The sequence below is a fragment of the Nicotiana attenuata genome, unplaced genomic scaffold (genome assembly GCF_001879085.1).
Source record: "Nicotiana attenuata strain UT unplaced genomic scaffold, NIATTr2, whole genome shotgun sequence".
Taxonomy (NCBI): domain Eukaryota; kingdom Viridiplantae; phylum Streptophyta; class Magnoliopsida; order Solanales; family Solanaceae; genus Nicotiana; species Nicotiana attenuata.
The window spans coordinates 320,571-342,813 of record NW_017670868.1 but is presented as its reverse complement, the minus strand read 5'-3'; the positions used below and the strand labels follow the sequence as shown (position 1 = coordinate 342,813).

The 22,243-nt window shown below is 38.4% G+C and overlaps 3 protein-coding genes across 3 annotated transcripts; 2 read left to right on the top strand and 1 right to left on the bottom strand.

The window, feature by feature from the left end:
• Positions 1–3,063: 3,063 nt before the first annotated feature.
• On the top strand, positions 3,064–8,461 carry LOC109244055 (formin-like protein 6). The gene is made up of 4 exons (XM_019411084.1): positions 3,064–4,922; positions 5,004–5,203; positions 6,177–6,418; positions 7,184–8,461. Exons 1-4 carry the CDS (start codon positions 3,496–3,498, stop codon positions 7,976–7,978), a joined length of 2,664 nt encoding a protein of 887 aa, XP_019266629.1. The 5' UTR covers positions 3,064–3,495; the 3' UTR covers positions 7,979–8,461.
• Positions 8,462–10,463: 2,002 nt separating this feature from the next.
• Positions 10,464–13,437, bottom strand: LOC109244056 (BTB/POZ and TAZ domain-containing protein 4). The gene is made up of 7 exons (XM_019411085.1): positions 13,248–13,437; positions 13,067–13,146; positions 12,238–12,502; positions 11,982–12,127; positions 11,310–11,613; positions 10,915–11,228; positions 10,464–10,784 (listed from the first exon to the last, which is right to left on the bottom strand). The coding sequence occupies exons 3-7, from the start codon at positions 12,484–12,486 to the stop codon at positions 10,658–10,660; spliced, it is 1,140 nt and encodes a 379-aa protein (XP_019266630.1). The 5' UTR covers positions 12,487–12,502; positions 13,067–13,146; positions 13,248–13,437; the 3' UTR covers positions 10,464–10,657.
• A 2,043-nt stretch (positions 13,438–15,480) lies between these two features.
• On the top strand, positions 15,481–20,827 carry LOC109244052. Its single transcript, XM_019411080.1, has 5 exons — positions 15,481–15,512; positions 15,921–16,237; positions 19,622–19,917; positions 20,014–20,372; positions 20,731–20,827. Exons 1-5 carry the CDS (start codon positions 15,481–15,483, stop codon positions 20,825–20,827), a joined length of 1,101 nt encoding a protein of 366 aa, XP_019266625.1.
• Positions 20,828–22,243: the final 1,416 nt, after the last annotated feature.

Sequence of the window (22,243 nt, the reverse complement as noted above, 5' to 3'; positions counted from 1 at the left end):
CAAGACAGACTCGATCTCATCATCCTCCAGGTCATTCCCTGTGATGGCGCATGTGTAGGAGGTCACATGCTCATTTGGGTCGGTCGTTTGGTTGTACTTAGGAATCTCGAGCATGCGGAACTTCTTAGGGATCGGCTTCGGAGCCATGCTCGGAGGAGAAGGTTTTTGAACAAACTTCTTGGAATCCAAGCCTTTTAATATCGGCGGTGCTCCCGGTATTTGATCGACCCTAGAATTGTAGGTTTTCACCTTTTTGTCATTGGCTTCGATTTTCTTTTCTCCCGATTCTACCCGTTTTGTCAGCTCCTCGAGCATCTTTATGATCTCGAGGTTGGTCCCCGATTCCTTTTCATTCGGCCTCTCCGTGACCGACTCATTTCTGCGGATGGTTTCCCGGGATGGCTCGGGCTCAATTCTGCTCGAGACGCGGCTTTGGTTCTGGAGCTGGGCTATTGCTACCTGTTGAGCTTGCAGCATTTCAAAGATCACCCGTAGGTTGATCCCGTCATCTTCGCTGCTGTGTGTATTTTGTGCAATCGATCGGACTTCCCTGCGGATGCTGTTCTCAGGATCAATAGGCAAATTTGCATTGATGGCCACATGCGAGCTAGCGTCGGTCGTGTCCGCGGCTGGAACTCCGTTAAGGCCGACGGGGGGCACCTCATTACCGGACGCTACGTTGTTGTTCACGCCATGGTGGCCGGATTCAGCATCCACGTTTATGGCGCAGACTGGGAGTTCGATATTTCAAACTTTAACCTGAAATCAAAGATACTCCAAAGAACATGTGTAAAATATGGCCTGTTATAGAAGTTTTGTATCAAATATCTACTATTATCCTCAGTCACACGGTGGGCGCCAAACTATTTATCCTCAAAATCGGATAACAATTAAATTTGTAAGTGGTTTTAAGGATACGCAGATTAATTTAACACAAAGCAATAAATTAAATTAGATTGAACAAGCAAAGATAAAATGAATTCAAACCACGCGAGAAGGATGGCTTTAGCCTTAGTGAAATATTTGCCCTTGATCCGGGCTCGCGATACTAACACTAATGAACGGGAAAAAGAGCTAAATAACAGAGAAAATAATAATATATTGCTTTGGAATACGTGATATAAAGTGTGCTATGAATTATTAGACTCCATTAATATATTAGGTGAGTCCCACTCTAGGCACAACTCTGTAAAAGGTAAAAAATTAACTGATTGCCGGTTCCCCATCGATACGTGTCGAGATCCCCGTCGTGATATCCGGCCGGTCATGGATATCACGGTTTTCTGTTGGCCGCGCTTGATTGTCCAACAATGTTCTTCGAAGTCGTTGAAGGCTAGGACCGATCCCGAACCATGACCCCGATATTCTCGAGGGTGGGCGTCATGCCTCGATGAGACCTTTGCCTCGATTTCGGCCCCTTGTTGTCATATCTCGAGCTCGACTTATTATATCGGGACTGGGATACACCATGAGCGTTAGCCCGATTTTACCCGTATACCTACCTTAAGAAAAAGGATTAAGGCAAATGCTAAAGGACGTGTTTTTATCCCATAAAATATAAGCAAGAGATTAGATGTATAAGTCGTCGGTGGATCTAGCAGTCAGAAAAATGAAAAGAAAAAGCTCAAAAAAGGAGAATAACGTTAACAAGGCACGTCAACTTTCTCTCTCCAATTTCTAGCATCGTCTCCTTGGTAAATTACAATTATGGTAACTGTTGGCTCAAAATGTAATCTAGCATGCTTCTCGCACCGTTGACTTTTATTTGGCATATATACTAAAAATAAATTTTTATTTTTACTTGTCACTTTACGTATATTAAGTGAAGACAAATTTTTTTCCTGTTATACCGATAGTATTTATTACTCATTTCAAATCATTTTCTCAAATCCAATAAAATATGCATCAATTAATATGGGTATCATGGTAAATTATGCACTTCATTTATTATTTCTTAAGGGGCGTGAAAAGTCAAAACATGCCAAGTGAACGGAGGAAGTACTAGTTATTTTCGTTTTCCTTTTCTTTTCTTTAACAGCTTGTTTCGATGGTTGTTACCCATGGTATTGTATCGTATTGTTATGTTAAATACGATGTTTGTTTTGATTGTTACTTAAATTTTATTGTTTCGTATCGTTAAATCCGGCACATAACGACGAAATGTGCCACTTTATGTAACGACCGATTTGGTGTGGTCACGTCGTTACCTTGTCTTTTTCTCTTAATCTCACCCTTCATTGTTATTAAATAATTTTATTTCATCATTTACCCTACCTTTTTATATAATAATTTTACCCTGTATCATAATTTTTCTTTATAATATTGCAAGTTTATTCTTCATATTGCTGGTGTGTGATATCATGAAACGATGGCAAACGACACAATCTATACAAAGATTGTATTTATCAAATGATACAGTACAATACAATACAATACGATACGATACATTATGAAACAATACGTAACAACCATCCAAACAAGCTGTTTTGACAGGGGAGTATTCACTTTAATAAAGGGGAGGCAATTGAAACCATATTTCTTGCGAAAATATTAAATGATATAACAGCAATAGAGATACCATAGTACGAATTAGTAGATACTATATTCTATTTTTAGTTTCCTGCTTTTGCTAACTATATTGTGAAGGCGAGTTTCTTTCAGCTTTTAAAATAACAAGGAGAGACCACAGAGTTATATTCCTCGCGTAATTCGCACTATAGAAGGTCCCCATCAATCCAAGACGTCTAATAAAGTTGCTCATTACCAAGATGACACGCGTAATCACATGAAAATGAGATGATAGCCATTAAAGACAATATAAATTTAATGCCCAATTTTGCCCTTAGAATTTTGACGCCATTCGACCAACGTATTTAACATAACAGCGCCAAGAAGAAAATGGGGAAAGTTCTTTTGTCCCTCCCCTCTGTCACGAAAAGGCATAAGTTTAGGGAATAAAACAAAATAAGAAAAAGGTTTTTATATGGAGAAAAAAGTGGCAAGGAACGTGATCTTTATAGCCCCAGCAGATTGTCATCATCGTCCTTTAACGTGGAAAAAGCACCAATAAAAGCAGATTCTCACTACCCCTGTTGGCTGTGGCATTCTGTTCCTTTTTACGTCCTCAGTTGAATCGTTCTTACTTGTTTTTTTAAAATCAAATTGCTTTAATAATATTTTTCTGCTCAAATTAAAATTTCACATCTCTACTCCATTGACTAAGAGAAAGTGATTCCAAAAACAACCAATTATAAACTTAAGGAAATCTAAATTCCAGGGCATAATTTTAGGAAATACCAAAATATGAAAAGAGAAAGTGCGGCTGACTGCTCCCATCATCCACCCCACACTACAGCATCCAGATCTTGCAGCTAACAGAAGCTTTTCTTTACTCTCTCTCTCTGCCTCTCTCTCTTTAGAATTCTTTGTGGAACAAAAACCGGAGATGATTTGGGAAAAGAAAAATAACTTAAGAGAGACCTTAAAAATAACACCATGAGAGTAGCAGCTCATCTTATGAGCATCTTTTTCATACTATTACTGCTTACATCTTTCACAGCTCAAGAGTTGGTTGCCAAGGAAAACACAAGGAGAATTCTGCATCAGCCCCTCTTTCCAGTTAGTTCAACACCACCACTATCGCCACCGCCGCCGATAGAGCCGGTCATTTCCAGTCCAGACCAGCCTTTCTTTCCAGAAGTCCCTACTGGGACTACACCAGATCAGACACAGCAACCTCCAGCAAGTCCAATTAATGGAACTCCAGTGTCAAATCCAGTTGCCACACAGCCAGCAAAGCCAGTCAAGAAAGTGGCAATTGCAATATCAGTTGGGATTGTCACCTTGGGAATGTTATCTGCCTTGGCATTCTACATTTACAAGCACCGCGCTAGACACCCTGATGAAACTCAAAAGCTTGTCGGGGGCAATAATCAGAGGATCAATGAGGAATCAAGAATGCCACCTTCTACTTTCCTTTATATTGGGACAGTTGAGCCATCTGCTCAAACAACTGTGACTCAGTCCAATGGTGCTAATGGCTCACCTTATCGAAAATTGAACTCTGTTAAAAGATCGGATAGGTATAGGCCAAGTCCTGACCTTCAACCCCTTCCACCACTTAGCAAACCCCCACCCCCTCCTAGCATGGATTCACCTACTGCAATGTCATCATCTGATGAGGAAAGCCGCGACACTGCATTTCACACTCCACAAGGCTCCTCTGTTAGCAATGAAGAAGGTTATTATACTCCCAGTTTAAAGCAGAGTTATCAAAGCAACAAGAATTTTGTCCCTTACTCAAAGAGAACTTCTCCAAGATCACGCCTATCTGATTCATCCCCTGATGTAAAACATGCTATAATACCATCCATTAAGCAAGCTCCAGCTCCACCACCACCACCGCTACAACCACAAGGGGGTCAATTGGAACAACTTCTACCTGAGCCTCCCTCGCAGTATACTAAGCCAGCACACCCATTTGTGCCAAAAAGGGCTAAATTTTCATCACCACCTCCTCCACCAGACATGGCAAAGCTTCAATTGATAAGCAACCAAGCCCAACAAATATCAAAGGCACCACCACCTCCTCCGCCACCCCCACCCCCCCGTCCTCCTCCTCCACCCCCACTTCCAGTCTCAACACCCCGCAAACCGGGAGGATTACAAGGAAGTGTTCTTTCGACAGCTTCCCCTCAAATGGTTAGGACAGAATCGAGGAGTCCCACTCCAAAAACAACACCAGGGAGTGAGAAGACAAGTTCTTCTGAAGAGGAAAACGGAGATGCCAGTTCTTTAGAAAGACATGATTCTGGCGATACAGATCCTTCCAAGCCTAAGTTGAAGCCTTTGCACTGGGACAAAGTGCGAGCAACCTCTGATCGAGCCACAGTTTGGGACCAACTAAAATCGAGCTCCTTCCAGTAAGTAGACGATCAAAGATGTTAAGATCCGATTACCAACAACACTAATATCTTATATAAGTACTACCTTTTGTATTGTAGATTGAATGAGGACATGATGGAGTCACTTTTTGGATGTAATTCAGCAAATCCAGTACCAAAGGAAGCAACAAGGAAATCAGTCCTTCCTCCAGTTGAGCAGGAGAATAAGGTACTTGACCCCAAGAAGTCACAGAATATTGCCATAATGTTACGAGCATTAAATGTTACTAAGGATGAGGTTTCTGAAGCCCTTCTAAATGGTATGTAATCTCTCATGCCTCTGCACTAGAATTCGGATTCAGTATTTTGTACATACTCTGGATATGCCCAAACAGGTGAAACTGCGATCCTTTTTTGCACAATCAAATAAATGAATAAAGTTTGGTATATAACAAGCACATATATTAAATTCTGATATTGCCTAGGACCTATAGATTAGAGAAGATTTAGAAAGGTTGAATCAAGTCCATTACTAGAAATAGCCAGCGAAAGCATTTTTCATATGGTATATTTCCTGCATACTTTCATTCTCCTGCGATGAGAAAGCCATTTCAAATGCATATCTTTCTAGTTGTCCAGCTGTAAGTTCCTATACAACATTGCGCCATAGTGATCATGCATCTAACCCATAGAATTCTCAAGAATTTCCTAATACCATTCCGTGCCTCGGAGAATATTCAAATTATCTCAGCACAATAATGAAAGTTTCCTATTTCAAAGGTAAAAGCTTATTAGTTCCGCTTTCTCATTAGGTAATAACTCCAACCTCTTCAGAAGAGCAAGAAAACAAAAAACAACATATATCCAAACAAACATGAGGTCCCGCATTTATTTCATTAAACAATTTGAAGTATTTAGACAGAATATCCTTTCATCTGTTTTTTAATATTTGTAGTATTCCTGAAAACTTATCTGTGATTTGTCTTGCCAGAAAATATGTGTTCAACATAATAAACAATTTTATCTAGAAGCAGCATATCATTTTCATTCTTGCTTGTAATGATTTTGTGAATCTCCCTGAAAACTCTATCACCATTTTGCCCAACCAAACTTTTAAGACATGCTTGCTAGATCAACTTAAACTACATCTATGTCAGTCTCAAGTTGTGCCATGTTTTGAACCACGAGCGTTAAACATGGCAAGTGCACCAGGGGGCTTAATTAATCACATATCTGCAGTTCTGCATATACCAAAATAATTTACGTGCGACACAATGTGTTTCTGTGTTGCAGGAAATCCTGAAGGATTGGGGCCTGAACTTCTGGAGACTTTGGTCAAGATGGCTCCAACAAGAGAAGAAGAGATAAAACTGAGAGAATACAGCGGAGACACCTCCAAATTAGGGTCTGCAGAACGATTCCTCAAGGGAGTGCTTGATATACCATTTGCCTTCAAAAGAGTAGAAGCCATGCTTTACAGAGCAAATTTTGATGGTGAAGTAAAAGATTTGAGAAAGTCCTTCCAAACTCTTGAGGTACTAACAATTGTCTTTTTAAATTTATACTGTCTAGAAGAGCTTAAGGGTCATTTATATTCATGTGTTAATAATACGTCAATATTTTGATTAGGGCAAAAGTCTGATGCTTATTCTATAGACTAGGACATTCCGTACACAAGTATTACTGAACTCAATGACTGTGATTTCTCAGGATGATGTGACATAAATATGTTACTCCCTCTGTTTCAAATAGATTGGCACTATTTCCTCATTAGTCCGTTTTAAAAAATTGTTACATTTCAATATTTCCTTAATAGGAAGCATTTATAGCCACACAAATGCTATAACAGGTTTAAAACCACAAGTTTTAAAAGTTCTAAAGCCACACAAATGCTATGGTTTATTTAAGACCACATATCTCAAAAGTCTTCCCTTCTTTATTAAATGTTTGTGCCAGGTCAAACTAGGACAATCTTTTTGAAACGGAGGGAGTATATATTGACGCCCCCAGGGTCTTAGCTGCACTAAAACTTTTACATTAGTGTTCTTTGTACCTGAATTTAGAGTTGAATTTAAAGCCTTCAATTACTTTATTAGCATGGATTACCTTTCTAAGAATCTTGACTACATCAAATTATTCCACGGGTAAACTTGAGCCACTCTCAGAGGAATGCCGTACTAATTACCTAAAAGACCTTATCTAGGCTAAAATTTTCTGCTAATATACCTGGATTTAGACCTTTCGTCCGATAATTTACTAGAATCATAATAACTGTGGTGCATTGCACATCATATGGACAGGTAGCCAGTGAAGAACTGAAGAATAGTAGACTATTCCTCAAACTCCTGGAAGCTGTTCTAAGGACAGGAAACCGCATGAATGTTGGAACTAATCGTGGTGATGCCAGAGCTTTCAAACTTGACACTCTTTTGAAATTAGTAGATATAAAAGGAGCAGACGGGAAGACAAGCTTGCTGCACTTTGTGGTGCAGGAGATTATTAGGTCGGAAGGGCTGGGTTCTGAACCCCCAGGCGATAATCTTTCTAATAATGCAAACAACAGATTCAAGGAGGAAGATTTCAGGAAGCAAGGTTTGCAGGTTGTTGCTGGATTAAGCAGAGAACTTGGTAATGTCAAAAAAGCAGCAGCAATGGACTCAGATGTCCTGGGCAGCTATGTCTTGAAGCTTGAAGTGGGACTTGATAAAGCAAGATCAGTTTTGCAGTATGGCAAGGAAGGTACGCAAGGTAACTTTTTTGAATCGATGAAAGTGTTTCTTAAGGAGGCAGAAGATGGAATAGTGAGGATCAGAGCAGAAGAAAGAAAGGCCTTATCCATGGTCAAACAGGTAACAGAATATTTTCACGGTGATGCTGCAAAAGAGGAAGCTCATCCCCTGAGAATATTCGTGATCGTGCGAGACTTCCTCTCCATATTGGATAATGTGTGCAAAGATGTCAGGAGGATGCAGGATCAAACAGTGGTTGGTGGTGCAAGATCATTCAGAATAGCTTCAACTGCATCACTACCAGTCTTGAACAGATATAATGTGAGACAAGAACGGAATTGGGATGATGATAGCTTATCTCCATGAAATTTATGTGAAAATAATTCAACCATCTCATTAATGGACAAGCACAGATGGAGGATGATGGTGGAAAAGAAACACCAGATTGAAGCAGTCTCACATCTTCAGGGAGACACTAACATTTTGGTGCTAGCAGGCAAATATAGCATTCAGCTCCATAAACAAGAAGCAATAAATGAAGGAACAGTACAGAGATTAGGCAGCCTATACGTCAATCCTTCACAAAGATACAGAAGATTAGACAGCAAGAATTCTAGGATTCATAATCAACCTTCAATGCAAACGAATCGATGCGGGGTAAAGGGATTATTCCTCTTTTTACTTTTGAGACGGGTATAGACCTAGGCATAGTCCTATTCATTTGTAAACATAGTCAAGAGACATAAAAGTTCAATGCCAGGCGACATTATGGTCTGATCTCGATTTTGATAGTAAAATGCTGCAATACAAAGAAATTATTTCTCCTTTATAGAATAAACATTCTTTACACTTTTGTCTAACTTAGGTCCCCTAAAGCTGTTTAACCAGCAAATTAAGTAGATATTACGGAAAGCATGTCCGGAATTAGGCCCCGCAGCCACTACAAATACAAGAAGATGAATAAAAACTAAACAAAGCAAAGCATTTTATGTATCTTAATCAAATCTTTGGATATACAAAAGCCCTTCCTAATATAGACAGGTGGATCCAACAAATATACAGGATGTATTTTACTTATTGTGTTAGACTTAGAGTTTTATGCATGTACATGGAAAATTTAAAGATGAATTGTAAAGATATGTATATATATTTAACAGGTGCATCTAGTGACTTTAAATTCTAAATCTGCCTTGTGTAATAGTAACTGCATCAATGATCAATACTAGCAAAAATTCGTGGTAGACATACCAAATGACTGTAAAAGTGCCTGCTTTGCTGCTGCAAACCTGTTTAATAATTGTACTCAGTGGTGGAGCTACTCTTATGGGAGGTAGTCGGAAAATGACACTGTGTGCTAGGTATGAACTTATTTTTATTATGTATATAAACTATTGGCCTCTCTACCTCCACCAGGTAGGGCTAAGGTCTGCATACACTCTACTCTACTCTCCCCAGACCCCACTCATGAGATTATACTGGGTTTATTGTTGTCGTTTTGGTATGTATATAAACTATTGAATCTCCTTGACTTATTAGTGAGTTTATTAATTCATATTTTGACAGCAGAAAAACCTGGCTCCGCCACTGATTGTACTAGCTCCTTATCATGCAACAGATATATGAAGGGGCCGCAATTTGAATGGGAATAATGGGTAAGGTGCAAGATGTCAATTTGAAAATGACTGGACGGGGGAGCTACAAAATGAGGGAAGGGTACACAGGCGGACATACCCAGACAGATGACAAGGCGCGCAGGTTCTTCAATGGATACAATTGTCTGCGTCACAGCACGCAAATATGCGTTTCTGCTGTTGATGATTTTGTGAAGCGATTTCCCCCAAGTAGGAGCCACCATTTCTTTCTCCTGGCGCTTGACGGGTGCGAATCGCCCTTCTGACTGGCTTACTCTCCGCCTTTTTTATTTGTTCCAAAAAAATATAATTTAAAAAATAATTTAACTTTAAACTTTATTTTACAATCACACAAATGTCATTGTTTTATTTAATATCACAACTTCTAAAAGCTTTTTTTCAAAAAAAAAAAAAAAAAATCATACCTTTTACTCCCTCCATCCTTTATTTTATTGGACTGCACACAAAAATTAAGATCTTAACTTAACATTAATATTAGTATGGTGAAAGAAATATATTAAAATTTTCCTTGAAAAGGCGATTGTAACATTAATGTTTTATAAAAAAGAAATGACATTATTGTCAAAACTAGCAGTGAATCAGTTATAAGCTAATGCCATTGAAAGGGAATGGAACAGTGGAAGATTCTAGAGAGCTTTTTCTGTATTTTTGTTTCTGTGTCTTAGAGATGGAAGTGAACCTTCCTTTTTATACAGAGTAAAAGAGAATGACAGCTGAACACACTAGTCACGTGTCCTTTCCACTAACTAACTAGGACTGACTTAACTAGCAGTATTTTGTATACATTTCCAATAATTATGCATTTGCAATGTTTCAAAAGGGAAAAAATGTCATATAAATTAAAGCAGAGGGAGCATGATGAGGGTTCGTTCTTAGTACAAACTATCACTGATGCAAGAAAAATAATGCTCTTAACGATCTGACCTCAGCAAGGAGCAAACAAGATTTGGAATTCTTTTCTTTTTCTCTACGAGATTTGGAGTTGAAGATTGGCAAGTATTAGGAGTTTCTGATCTCTTTTTCTAACAGCATCAATAATATAACTTCCAAGTATTCGCTCATTGATAAGTAAGCAACGATTAAGGATTATTCGAAGGCAGCTGAGAGCAGTACAGCTCAGCACTCAGCAGTTACATGATTGTTGGTTAGTTACTGTAGCGAGTGCAAATAGATGTTAGTTGAGCTAGCAACTTAGTCGGTTATCGAACTCAAGTTAGCTGACTACTGTATTTGTGCATTGATCTTAATACATAGTTACAGTGAGTTGTATAAATTACATTGTAGAAGTACAGCTTGCCACAAAATTCCAATTTAGTAGTAAAAGTTACAATGAATTTTATCTAATTAAAGAATGAATTCAATAAGGTGCAACAGTGATTGGTTGTATTGCAAATTATGTGGATTCAAATGAGAAGAATGGAGCTCCAGAAATGCTCTTGGATCTCACTATCTTTCTCACCAATATTCTCCATTTCATTTCATCCTTCTTGTTCTGTTTTCTTCTCTTTTGCTTAAAATTCCTGCTTAAACATTAAAAACAATAATTAATCAACCTATAAACAAGATCACTTCTGATACATAGAAATCAATAACTGACTGATCTTCAGTGTTTGTTCTTCTAAGTAGAGGAAAAAGATAATTATAACAAACCTGCACAAAGGAACCCGACAAACATCCGAATTGGCACAAAGGCGAGAATGCAATTCCAAAACTTGCCACATTCTCTTGCAGTGGATACAGCCACCAGGGACTCTCAACTTACACCCGGCAAAGTGACGAATGAGCAATTCTAGCCCCTTGCACGCTGCATACTGGCATGGTTCTTGATCCTCTTTCAGAACCTTATCGTGTGGACCAATGGTACGACAACCATCTTTGCATATGTGAACCAAAGCTTCCATTGCCTCATACAACTGCATATAGATTTTCCTCTCGTTGTTCTTTCTCACCCTTTCCTTCTCCCTCTGCAAACAAGTCATCATATTATTATTAAACCACTTAAATGGGATAAGATCCATTCTAAACATATGTGGGATACTACTTACCATATCCTCATCAATTACAGATCTCAAAATCTGTCTTTCAAGCACAGGGTGGCTTTGTTTCATGGCATTCCACCCTTCTGTGGCGGATACTGGCTTAAGATGCTTCAGCATAAAACGGTGACAAAGAAGGCTAAGCCGAGAGGCATCACACAAGAGTGCCAACTGGAAGATATCAACCACATTTTCCGTGGTCAATCTTTGCTCCAGCTGCAGCTCACATTCTCGCTTTAGGTGAGGGACCGCATATGCATGTGATAGCACCAATAGACTCAGCCCATGTTCCTTCATTTTTTCTTCCTCATACCTGCAATGTGAAGAATGAAAATAGAGATGATCAGAACCTAGTTATTGTCATTCAGATTACAAATATAGTTTCATTAGGAAACTATACTGCTATCTTAAAATTAATTTGGGCTAGTATCACTTTATAAAGATGGAATAACTGCATTGCTGTGCCTAAAATTGATTGTTCAGTCTTGGAAAACAAACAGCTATAAGAAAGTTATGTTAAATTAAGCTAACTATTCAACAAGAGAACAAACCAATAATAATTTAACAACATTATTGACCTTCATTGAAACCCTAGAAATATGGTTAACGACTTTGGAAGCCAGATATGCACGTGCCTAAGAGCCAAAGCACAGAAATGATGTCAAAGGAGAATCAATCTACCTGGAAGAATATAAGAATCTGATGAAAACTTGAACAGCCTCAGGTGGAACCCCACTTATCGAGATGGATCGCTGATGACCACGACAACCACGTGCTCTTGATTGTTTCAAACTCAACATGCTTTTAAATACTGGAGAATTCATTCCCTGTTCGCATACATCCGGAGATCAACAACTAATACGTCTAAAAATTTCTATTCCGTGCCAAAAGCACCCTAGTACTACTCTAAAGGCGCACAATTGTGTAAAGAACTTACCAAAATACTAGCATGCGCATAGAGGATGCCACCGTTATCTGTATTGATAGAGACGTCAGCTCTGTAACCTTCATCAAAGAGGCAATCCCACGTATTCTTTGTAGCACTAGGCGTGCAGCAGTATTTTCTCACTGCTGATTTCCTCGTTACAAATTTGATCTCCTGCCGGCTATTTGTGAAAGACACTGGCAATGGAGGCGGGTTTGGCAAGGCTCTCACCCGCGGAGATTCCTCATTTCTACTGTTCATTCGCTTAATGATCCTTCTGCAGAAGAAAAGTTGAATCACTATTAATAACATGTCAAATTGGAGATTCAAGTTTCGAGGAAAAGAATATTATTCGTGATCCACTACAATTTTTAAGGTAGCGTCAAATTGAGACTGTCCTGAAATGAATCCATTAAACGAAAAGAACCCCTTTTGTTTCTTATCTCGCCGCAAAATCAGAGAATCCAGAGGAGAAGATAAAGGGAAAGAACGTTTCTTGTCTGGCTAAACAAAATAGGTGTTTGATTATCATAAAGAAAGTGCAAACGGTAATTGCGTTCTTCTCGTTTTCATTTCATCATTTTATATTAGATACCTAAATGGCTAAATCGTTTGGAAAAAAACACATTGCAGGTTGAAAGCAAGAGGTTCCAATTGCAGGTTCAAATAGAACCTAACCGGAACGGCCACGACCCCGCCCCGGCCCATTCTGGTAGCTATTAACAAATGATCGTCAGAGAATGTGAATGTTTGATTTTTGCGACAACAATGAAAGAAGGTTCACGGTTGGATAGAAACGCAATGAAATGGTGATGGAATCAATCAGTATGCATGGAATTACCTTGTTAATTACCCGACCGGAGGACAATATGAAGAAATTAAGGGAAACAGCTTCCTGGTTCTCACAACCCCCTTTGATCTCTGCTCTTCCAAAAATTAGAAAAAGAAATGTTTCTCTATTAATCAATATCTACAGATTATATTATGTACTAGAGATCAAAAGTTGATTGCAGGTTACGCACCAAAATTGTTAACCTTTCAAAACCCCAATTGTTACAAAAATAAGACGATTTGGCAGCAGTCCTTAATTATTGACAATGCCTGCCTTCACCAGCAAAATAATGCCAGACTCTTCTGGCAACAATTGGGAGATTGGATCAAAAGGAAATAGAGAGGGAGAAAGAATAGGAGATTGGAAATGAAGGTGGGGGTTGATTATTTAAAGGGAAGAAAGGATCCAAATATGGGCAGGGTGTTAAACGAATAGATAAAGATGTGATGACCTGTATATGTGTCAGCTCCTATGCAATGCCGATGGAAATTTCCTCTGACTTTACCATTGCTAGCCAATAGGATTAGGCAAAACCGAGTGAATCTATCTAAGTCAAAACTAATCCAACCGAGTGCTCCTTTACGTAATCATTATTACTTGCCTCATTTGATTTGGACCAATTAAATCATTATTTTTTTCTAATTTCTCTTTTGAAATTTCATTCTCAAATAAATGCGATGCTGGGCGGGAGAGATATAAACTTCTAATTACTGATAAATCGAATTAAAGCGAACTAAAAAGGCAAACTGAAATAGTAGGTCTTGGTTTTGATTCCATGTTTAACTTTAAAAAAATCTCATTAAAATGGTCTTTTATTAACTACGTACTCTCTGCCTAAGTAATCTTGAGGCCATTGTATGTAATTAATGCACAGAAATACAAGCTAATATCTAAACAATCCACCCCTTCACAGTTTTGGGTCACTATATGAAATTATTGCACACAACCAAAAGTTATTTGTTGCATATCTAAACTGTCCTACCCGTTACGAGACGTCATGGAATCTTTATATTGCAATATTTATCTGTGTGAACCTGTAACTGTGATATAGTCAACTTTAAGAAAGTATTACCTCCGTTTTTGTACCTGCCTGAAAATTAAATAGAGAAAACCAAAACATCAAGTGAATCAGCTGAAGGCAACATAAATATTTAAAATGAACAAAATAAAAATAATGGGTAGAGAACAAGCTTTCACGTTTTAACAAATTGACCCGTCATGCGTCAGTAAAGCACATTAATTTTTTAGTCTCGCTTATTAGCATTTATCGGGCATCCAAAATGTTAAGCGATAGCATTTCTAGTTTTATATTTGAAGCATGAAATATCTACTTTAAAATCTTGAGAGATATAAAATTTTAAATAGCAAATACAGAATACCATCACTCCAATTATTCTTTAAGATAATTCAGACGCACCTGATCCCATTGTGAATCTGTCACTGTGCTCCAAATTTAAATTTAATGATTTGATCTTTAAGGTTAATTTTTAATTTTAAACTTATCATATCTTTAAAAACTATGGTTTCAGCTTTAATATTTGACAAAATTTTAGCAGGTTTAACATTTATATTTATGCTTCGCGTCGGTAAATACTGAATTTCTGTTGCCAAATTAAAATGCATCCGCCACTGTTGATATCATTGATCTCTGAGGCAACTCAGTAGTCGCACAACTCTTAGTTAATTAGATCTGGCCTCTGGTAATAGAATAGTTAAGGAGCGACTCCATCCTAGCTAGTGATCTAAAATGACAATTTTTCTTCTATTAGGAGCGACTACTCCTAGATCTTTGTTTTTATAAGTTCTATCTATATGCCTCCTTCTTTTCTTCTTTATGCCTACTAGGAATCAATTTGTTTAAATAAATAGGCGATAGAACGTCTACTTCGCCATTTTAATAATTAAGAGCTGTTGTAAGGTTGAAAACTTTTGCAATTCGTTTAAGGATTCAAACTACTCAATAAACTTTCAAGTAAAATCTGTAAACATGGATATATATGTTCCAGCTTCCACACGATTCCTCAATAATGTAATAAATGTTAAGAGAAGTGGGTCCCAACTATTTATGTAACTACAGTTAGTTAGTTAGAAGTTAGTTAGTGGTTAGCTACCGTATGTATACAGTAGATGTGTTAGTGGTTAAGTAGAGAGATTATTAGTTCAGTACATTCTTCTCAATATACAGAAATGCTCTTGCTTTCTTTCTGTTTCTCTCTACTTCTAGGACCTTCTTCTGCCATAGCCAAAGCTTCTTAACATGGTATTAGAGCTTTGGTTTTCGGCCTCGGTTAGCTCAGCTGTGATTGAAGATATCTGTTAAGCAAAATTAGAGCCAATTTCTGAGTCAATTGCTAAATTCAAACTACCTTCAACGATCTAGGGTTTGGAGATCTCACCTCGATTGTTAATTTCTTGCTGCAACAATGTCGATCAATGAAGATATAGCTGATGCTCAGTCCATTCCTTAGTCTGTTGATCAAGTTGATCACAATCATCCACTCATCCGACACTCAAGGTTCGGTACTCGTCTCTGTTCAACTTCAAGGTTCTGAGAACTATTCTGTTTGGAGTCGATCATTCAAAATCGTATTGCATGGTAAAAATAAGCTAGGTTTTGTGTTGGGTACATGTCGTAGGGAGATGTATGATTCTAGCCTACATGAGTTGTGGGACAGGTGTAATGCAAGCCTAGATAATGACCTAGTCTAATTAGTACAGTGATCTATGAATCTGATGCTCACAAAGTGTGGGAGGATCTTAGAGAAAGGTTCGATAAGGTCAATGCTTCTAGGGCCTGCTATCTGCATAAAGAGGTTGCCACCTTAACTCAGGGAATCTCCTCTGTTTCTGTATATTTCTCTAGACTTAGAGAGTTGTGGGATGAGTATAAAACTCTAGATCCTACACCTACCTATGGATGTCCTGAATCTAAGAGGCATACTGAACGTTATCAGCTGCAGAAACTATATCAATTTTTGACTGGTTTGAAAGAGTCCTATGAGAATGCTAAGAACCAAGTTCTAATGACTAGGCCACTGCCTAACATAAATCAGGCCTATGCCATGATTATCAATGTGGAGAGTCAAAGAATGCATGGGAAAGGTGCTGCTCCCTTAACTGACAATAATGAAGTTGCAGCAATGATGAGCAATAAGCCACACAATACTAATTACAATGGAGGTTACAACAACAATGGCGGATTCAATTACTAACAACTACAATGGAGGCTTTAAGCTGTGAGGCCCCGTAAAAATTTTTGGCTCAAAACCTAGTATCTTGTGGTGTCGACTCCGAATATGTGTTAGGGTATTGATCTAAGCTTGTAAAAATCAAAAGAATCAATTTTTCCAGAAAATGCCATTCTGCGGCCCAGAATGCGGTCGCAGATCTAGTATGCGGACCGCACTCCTAACTCAGAGTGAAATAGAAGAGTTGTCAAAATTAATGTTGAAAATGTGATCTATTATGCGATCGCATAACCAATATGCGGACCGCATAATCGTCGCATAAGTTCCTCAAGGATTTGTGAAGGTCAGTTCTGCAGTGCACAATGCGACCGCATAACAGGAATGCGGACCGCATTCCTGTCGCAGACCCGAACAGACTCCTCAGAGTTTTGGGGGGCACTTCTGCGGTCCAATCTGCGGACCGCATTTCGTTTCTGCGATCGCAGAATGCGACCGCAGATCTTGCTCGGGCTTCTATTTTTCTAAATTTTAAAAGTATATTCATAGAAGTTATTAGATGGAGCTCTTTAATTTTTTACCTAGAAGATTTTAATTACTCTATTCCAAATCACACGAGTAGCCATTAAACATTACTAAGAGACATCCCCGCTATATATATTTAGTGATTCGAGGGTTTATTTTATTAGTTTTAATGAATGAATTTTTTTTAATTTAATATAATAAACAAAGTCTATTTTGTACTCTATCTATGTATCCTTTTTTATTCCTAAAAAATAGCAGATGAAATAGAAGGCTTAGAAGGGAGATAATGAAATTATGTGATTGGGTCTTTCAAAAGCAAAGGAATGATCCGTTTTTTAGTTAACTGATCTGATGGGTCCAACAAACAATATATTATAACAAATATCTAAATTCTAAATAAAAAAATCAAAAATAATAGACTAAGATTCTAAATAAAGGATAATAAATAAACGGGATCTTCTTTTATTCGAAACGTCTCGTGATCTTCAACCAATTATGCGCTTCAATATAATTACCGGGAGTAACCGCTATAGCCTGATTCCAATACTCAGCGGCTTGATCGAACCAAGCCTCTGCAATTTCAAAATCTCCCTGTTGAATAACCCGACCCCTTTGAAATAAAACACCCATCCCCCTCATTCTTTAACGATCTTCTACACAAAATAAGAGAGAGGAAGAGAGGGTCTTGAGAGAGAAAGTCATCTTCTCCAAAATTTGGTTCTTCAAAACTATCCTGGCCTGGAAATTTCAAGCTTATCTTCATCCCCCTTTTCTTGCAGGTAAAATCCCTAACCCTTTTCATTGAATTTCAGGTTAACGTAAAGGGGGGGGGGGGGGGGGAGTCTCATGCATTGGTTCTTGAAAATAATGGTTGAACTCATACATGCATGCCTTTCTATAGCCTAAAATCTAGTAGGAGTAGTTGGGTGGGAGCAAAGACTTATACAAAGAAGGGGCTGATAACCTAGATAAGTTTGAGAAGCATTTGTGAACCCCAATTCTAAGTTATGTGTATTAAATTGTGCACTAGATTGACGTTGCTAGATTATTTGGTGAATTGAAAATAGAAGTTAAAAGGGAATTCGGCTCCAGGTATGTATGGCTAACTTTGATCTTTGTAAAATCACCTTGCTTGGTGTTCCATATTTGGTACGTGTTGTCTACGTGGGTTATTTGTGAAGTTAAACTCTTGCTAGTAATATGTGTTTACTTGTGTGAACCATTTGTGAATTCATGTAAATATTGTGCCTTAAACGTTGTTGGTTAAGACGTCCGATATGATTGTGCAAGTAAATGGCAATAAACCAAGTTGTGATTGCGAATGTGTTATGTGGTAAGAACTGTGGAATAAATGATGGAAAGGAATCGAAATTGGTGAAAATTGAGATAACTGTGGTAACATCCTTTGTGGCTAGTTGTGAAAAATCATTGTTGTGATTTAAATGGTACAACGGGCTGTTGAAAAAGATGGAAATGACATTGATAGTCATATAAACCCTGTGTGAGTTGTGTTGTTGTTCCTTGAGATGTGTTGTCGTTGTTATTGGGATTTGTTGTTGTTGTTCCTGAAACTTGTTGTTGTTCTCCTTGTAAATTGTCATTGCTGTGGTATTGTTTGTGAATTGTGATTGCTCGGTGGGATCGGGTTGCGCGCCGCAACACGAAGTAATAAGGTGTGGGTTGTGGTGATAAGGGTGGCCGAGGTAATAAGGGTGGAAAGTGATCAAAATCACTATTGAAATGAAATTATGAACAAATTGTGAAATTATTGATGTGGAAATGTGGAAGGGGAAAACAGGAGAGATTGTAAACTTGTTTGGCTTGATTGTTCCTTCTTTGTGTATTTGATTGTTATTTCTATTACGATTACATACTTGTTTATAATTGTGAAATTATTGATGTGGAAGTGTGGAAGAGGAAGCAGGAGAGATTGTATATTTGTTCGGCTTAGTTGTTCCCTCTTTGTTGATTTGATCGTTGTTCTTATTACTGCTACATACTTGTTTATGGTTCGAGTTTACTTGGAGCAAGGTTTGTTCATGCATACCAATACAATTCAAATGTACTGACGTCCCTTTTGTCGGGGGTGCTACATTCGTGTTATGATTGTAGGTGGATCCGTAGCAGGTACTCCAGTCCACCGATCGTACCTCCCCTTCGTCCTCCATCAGCTTTTTGGTGAGCCCCTTTCCTCTCGGGGCCCTCGTGGCTCAGGCCGCTTGTTTTCGGAGTTTTATTTTGATTTTTTTGTGAAAGGTATAGCCGGAGCCTTGTTACCGGCAAATACTATATTATCCTGTTGTACTTTTAGAGGCTCCGTGGACAGTAGATGTGGGTTAAGAACTTGTGTAAATCTATGTTCATGTGTTGGGCAAAGAATTTATAATTTCATTAACTATTATGTACGTATATATGTGTTGCAAAAAGGTGTTCTAAGTTAATTATATGGCTAATTCTTGGAATATTGAGTAAGGAAAACATGGGGTAACACGTGGGTTAGGAAAGGCACCCAGGTCCGCTTGACTGGGGCTACCCGGTCGGGCGCCGGTCATGTCCCTCGAATTTGGGGCGTGACATAAGCCTAGGAATTCATTTGGAAAATCTAGAATTTACTGTGAGTATTGCAAAGGTAGAGAACATACCAAAGACAAATGTTACAAACTACATAAAGGTCCTTCCAATACTCATGCAAATAGTGTTACAAGTGCTGGAAATCCAATCCCCGAGTCACACAATCAATCAGCTCCACCTACTTCACCAGCTCACTTCTCTACTCAGGAGCAGTACAATCAAATTCTTTAGCTACTAAGCAAAGGACAAGAGGCTGAACCTGTAGCAAATGTTCTAACTGCAGGGACAACATGTATTGCTCATGCACTTATGTCACATCTTATAGACCAGAATTGGATAGTAGATATAGTTGCTTCTAATCATATGGTTCATAGTCTGGATCTATTAGATGAGTATGAGGAGTTAATTGGAAATGATAGGAACAAGGTACATTTACCTACTGGAGAGCAAATAGCTATTACACATAAAGGAGTTGCATCATTTTTCAAAGATAATCCAGTTCAAAATATTCTTCATATTCCAGATTTCAAATATAATTTACTCTTAGTTTCAAAGATCACAAAGGAGTTGCAATATCTGGTAGCTTTCTATCCCGATTTTTGTATCTTCTAGGAACTCTCAAGTGGGAAGATGTTGGGGATTGGTAAAGAATAATTTGGACTTTATATTCTGAAGGCAAATGGAAGACCAGTGTCTGGACAACAAGAGCTTCATAAGCAAATTTCTACTTCTTTTCCAACTGTAAATATTACTTCTGATGCATTCAATAAATGTGGTAATCTAGCTACTGAACAGTCTTGTTCTGTGCCCTCTTTGTGGCACAAAATATTAGGTCATGCTCCATTAAAAGTCTTGCAAAAGCTAAATGTTGTACCTAGTCTAAAGCTAGAGGATCATCACTGTATTGTTTGTCCTATTGCTAAACAATCAAGGCTACATTTCTCTCATAGTCTGACTTGTTCTAGTGGTGCATTTGATATTGTACATGCTTATGTGTGGAGGCCTTATAAGATACCAACTTATGATGGTAAAAGGTATTTCTTAACACTAGTTGATGATTATTCTAGATACACCTGGATCTATCTTATGCCCACTAAAGCTGATTCTGTAGATAAAAGATTTCCTAATGCTCAAAACTCCATTTGGTAGTGGAGTAAAATGTCTTAGAACTGATAATCGAACAGGGTTATTTAATGAACAAATAGTCACCTTTTTAAAGGAACATGGAGTTATCTATCAAAGCTCTTGTGTTTATTCACCCCAACAGAATGGGATTATTGAAAGGAGGCACATATCCATTTTATACATGGCCAGGGCCTTGAGATTTCAAGCTTTTGTGCCCTTAAAATTCTGGGGGGCCTGTGTATCCGCTGCTGTCTATCTCTTGAACAGATTGCCCGCTGTGGTATTACAAGGTAAATCTCCATTTGAACAGTTATTCCACGGGTCACCTTCTCTACATCATCTCAAGATCTTTGGGAGTCCGTGATATGCAACCAATGTGAAGAAATGTGACAAATTCAGTGCTAGAGCTATACCATCAGTTCATATGGGGTATTCCGCCTCCCAAAAAGGGTATATTCTTTATGATCTACACTCTAAGATTTTCTTTGTCAGTAGGGATGTTGTATTTAAGTAGGATGTATTTCCCTTCAAACACATGACTTCTGACTCTACCATTCTATTCCATGTGCTGAAATTTGTTGAGACTTCATCTCCATCTCTTCATCAAGATACGACCCCTACCTATGCAATCAACTCTCCTACTTCAGCTCATATTGAAGATCCTATACTCAACCACTCTGAAGATCATTCACCTACTGACTTATCAAATTCACAAGGTTTTCCATCCACCCTGCCATATGCTTCAGTGGTAGAACTCAGGAAGTCTTCAAGGACCACCAAGCCACCTGTGTGGCTGAAAGACTTTGTAGTTCAGTCTTAGAAGGGTGCCTGCCAATATCCAATCTCTAACTATGTAGGTTACAACAATCTTTCCCTAGCTTATCAGGCTTCTATTGTAGCTTATTCTGCTATTTTGGAGCCTAGGTCTTTCTCTAATGTCATAGATTAATGCAATGCAGACTGAAATTGCAGCTCTTGAGGAAAATAACACATGGTTAGTGGTAGAGCTTCCACCATGAAAAACTCCTGTAGGATGCAAGTGGATGTTCAAAGTCAAGTACGAGTCCACATGAGAAGTAGAGAGGTACAAAGCTAGGTTAGTTGCAAAAGGATATAGTCAGCAGGAGGGGCTAGACTACACTGAAACATTCTCACCAGTTGCCAAAATGGTCACTGTGAGGGTTGTCATTGCACTAGCTGCTGCATCAGATTGGTTTATGTGTTTGATGGATGTTCATAATGTCTTTCTTCAAGGTGATTTGTTGGAAGAAGTCTATATGACAGTGCCTGATGGTTTTTCAAGCCATGGGGAGTGTAGTACTAAGGTTTGCAGGTTGCACAAGTCCTTATATGGCGTGAAACAAGCACCTAGGCAATGGAACCTAAAATTAACTGAAGCACTAGTAGATATGGGCTTTGTGCAGAGCCACGTTGACTACTCCTTGTTCACAAAAATGGTTGGGCATGAGTTGCTGATCATATTAGTATATGTTGATGGTCTATTGGTGACTGGAAGCAATTTATGTCTTATTAAGCAAGTCAGGAAAGATTTGGAAGAGAGGTTCAAGATGAAAGACCTAGGAAAGCTAAAATACTTTCTGGGCATTGAATTTTCTAGGTCTCAGAAGGGGATAATTATGTGTCAGAGAAAGTATGCTCTAGAATTGGTGTCTGAATCAGGCTTAGCAGGTAGCAAGCCAGCAGCTGCACCTTTAGAATTCAATCACAAACTCACCTCTGTTGAGTTTGACCAGCTGATACAGGGTGAAAAGAATGCTGC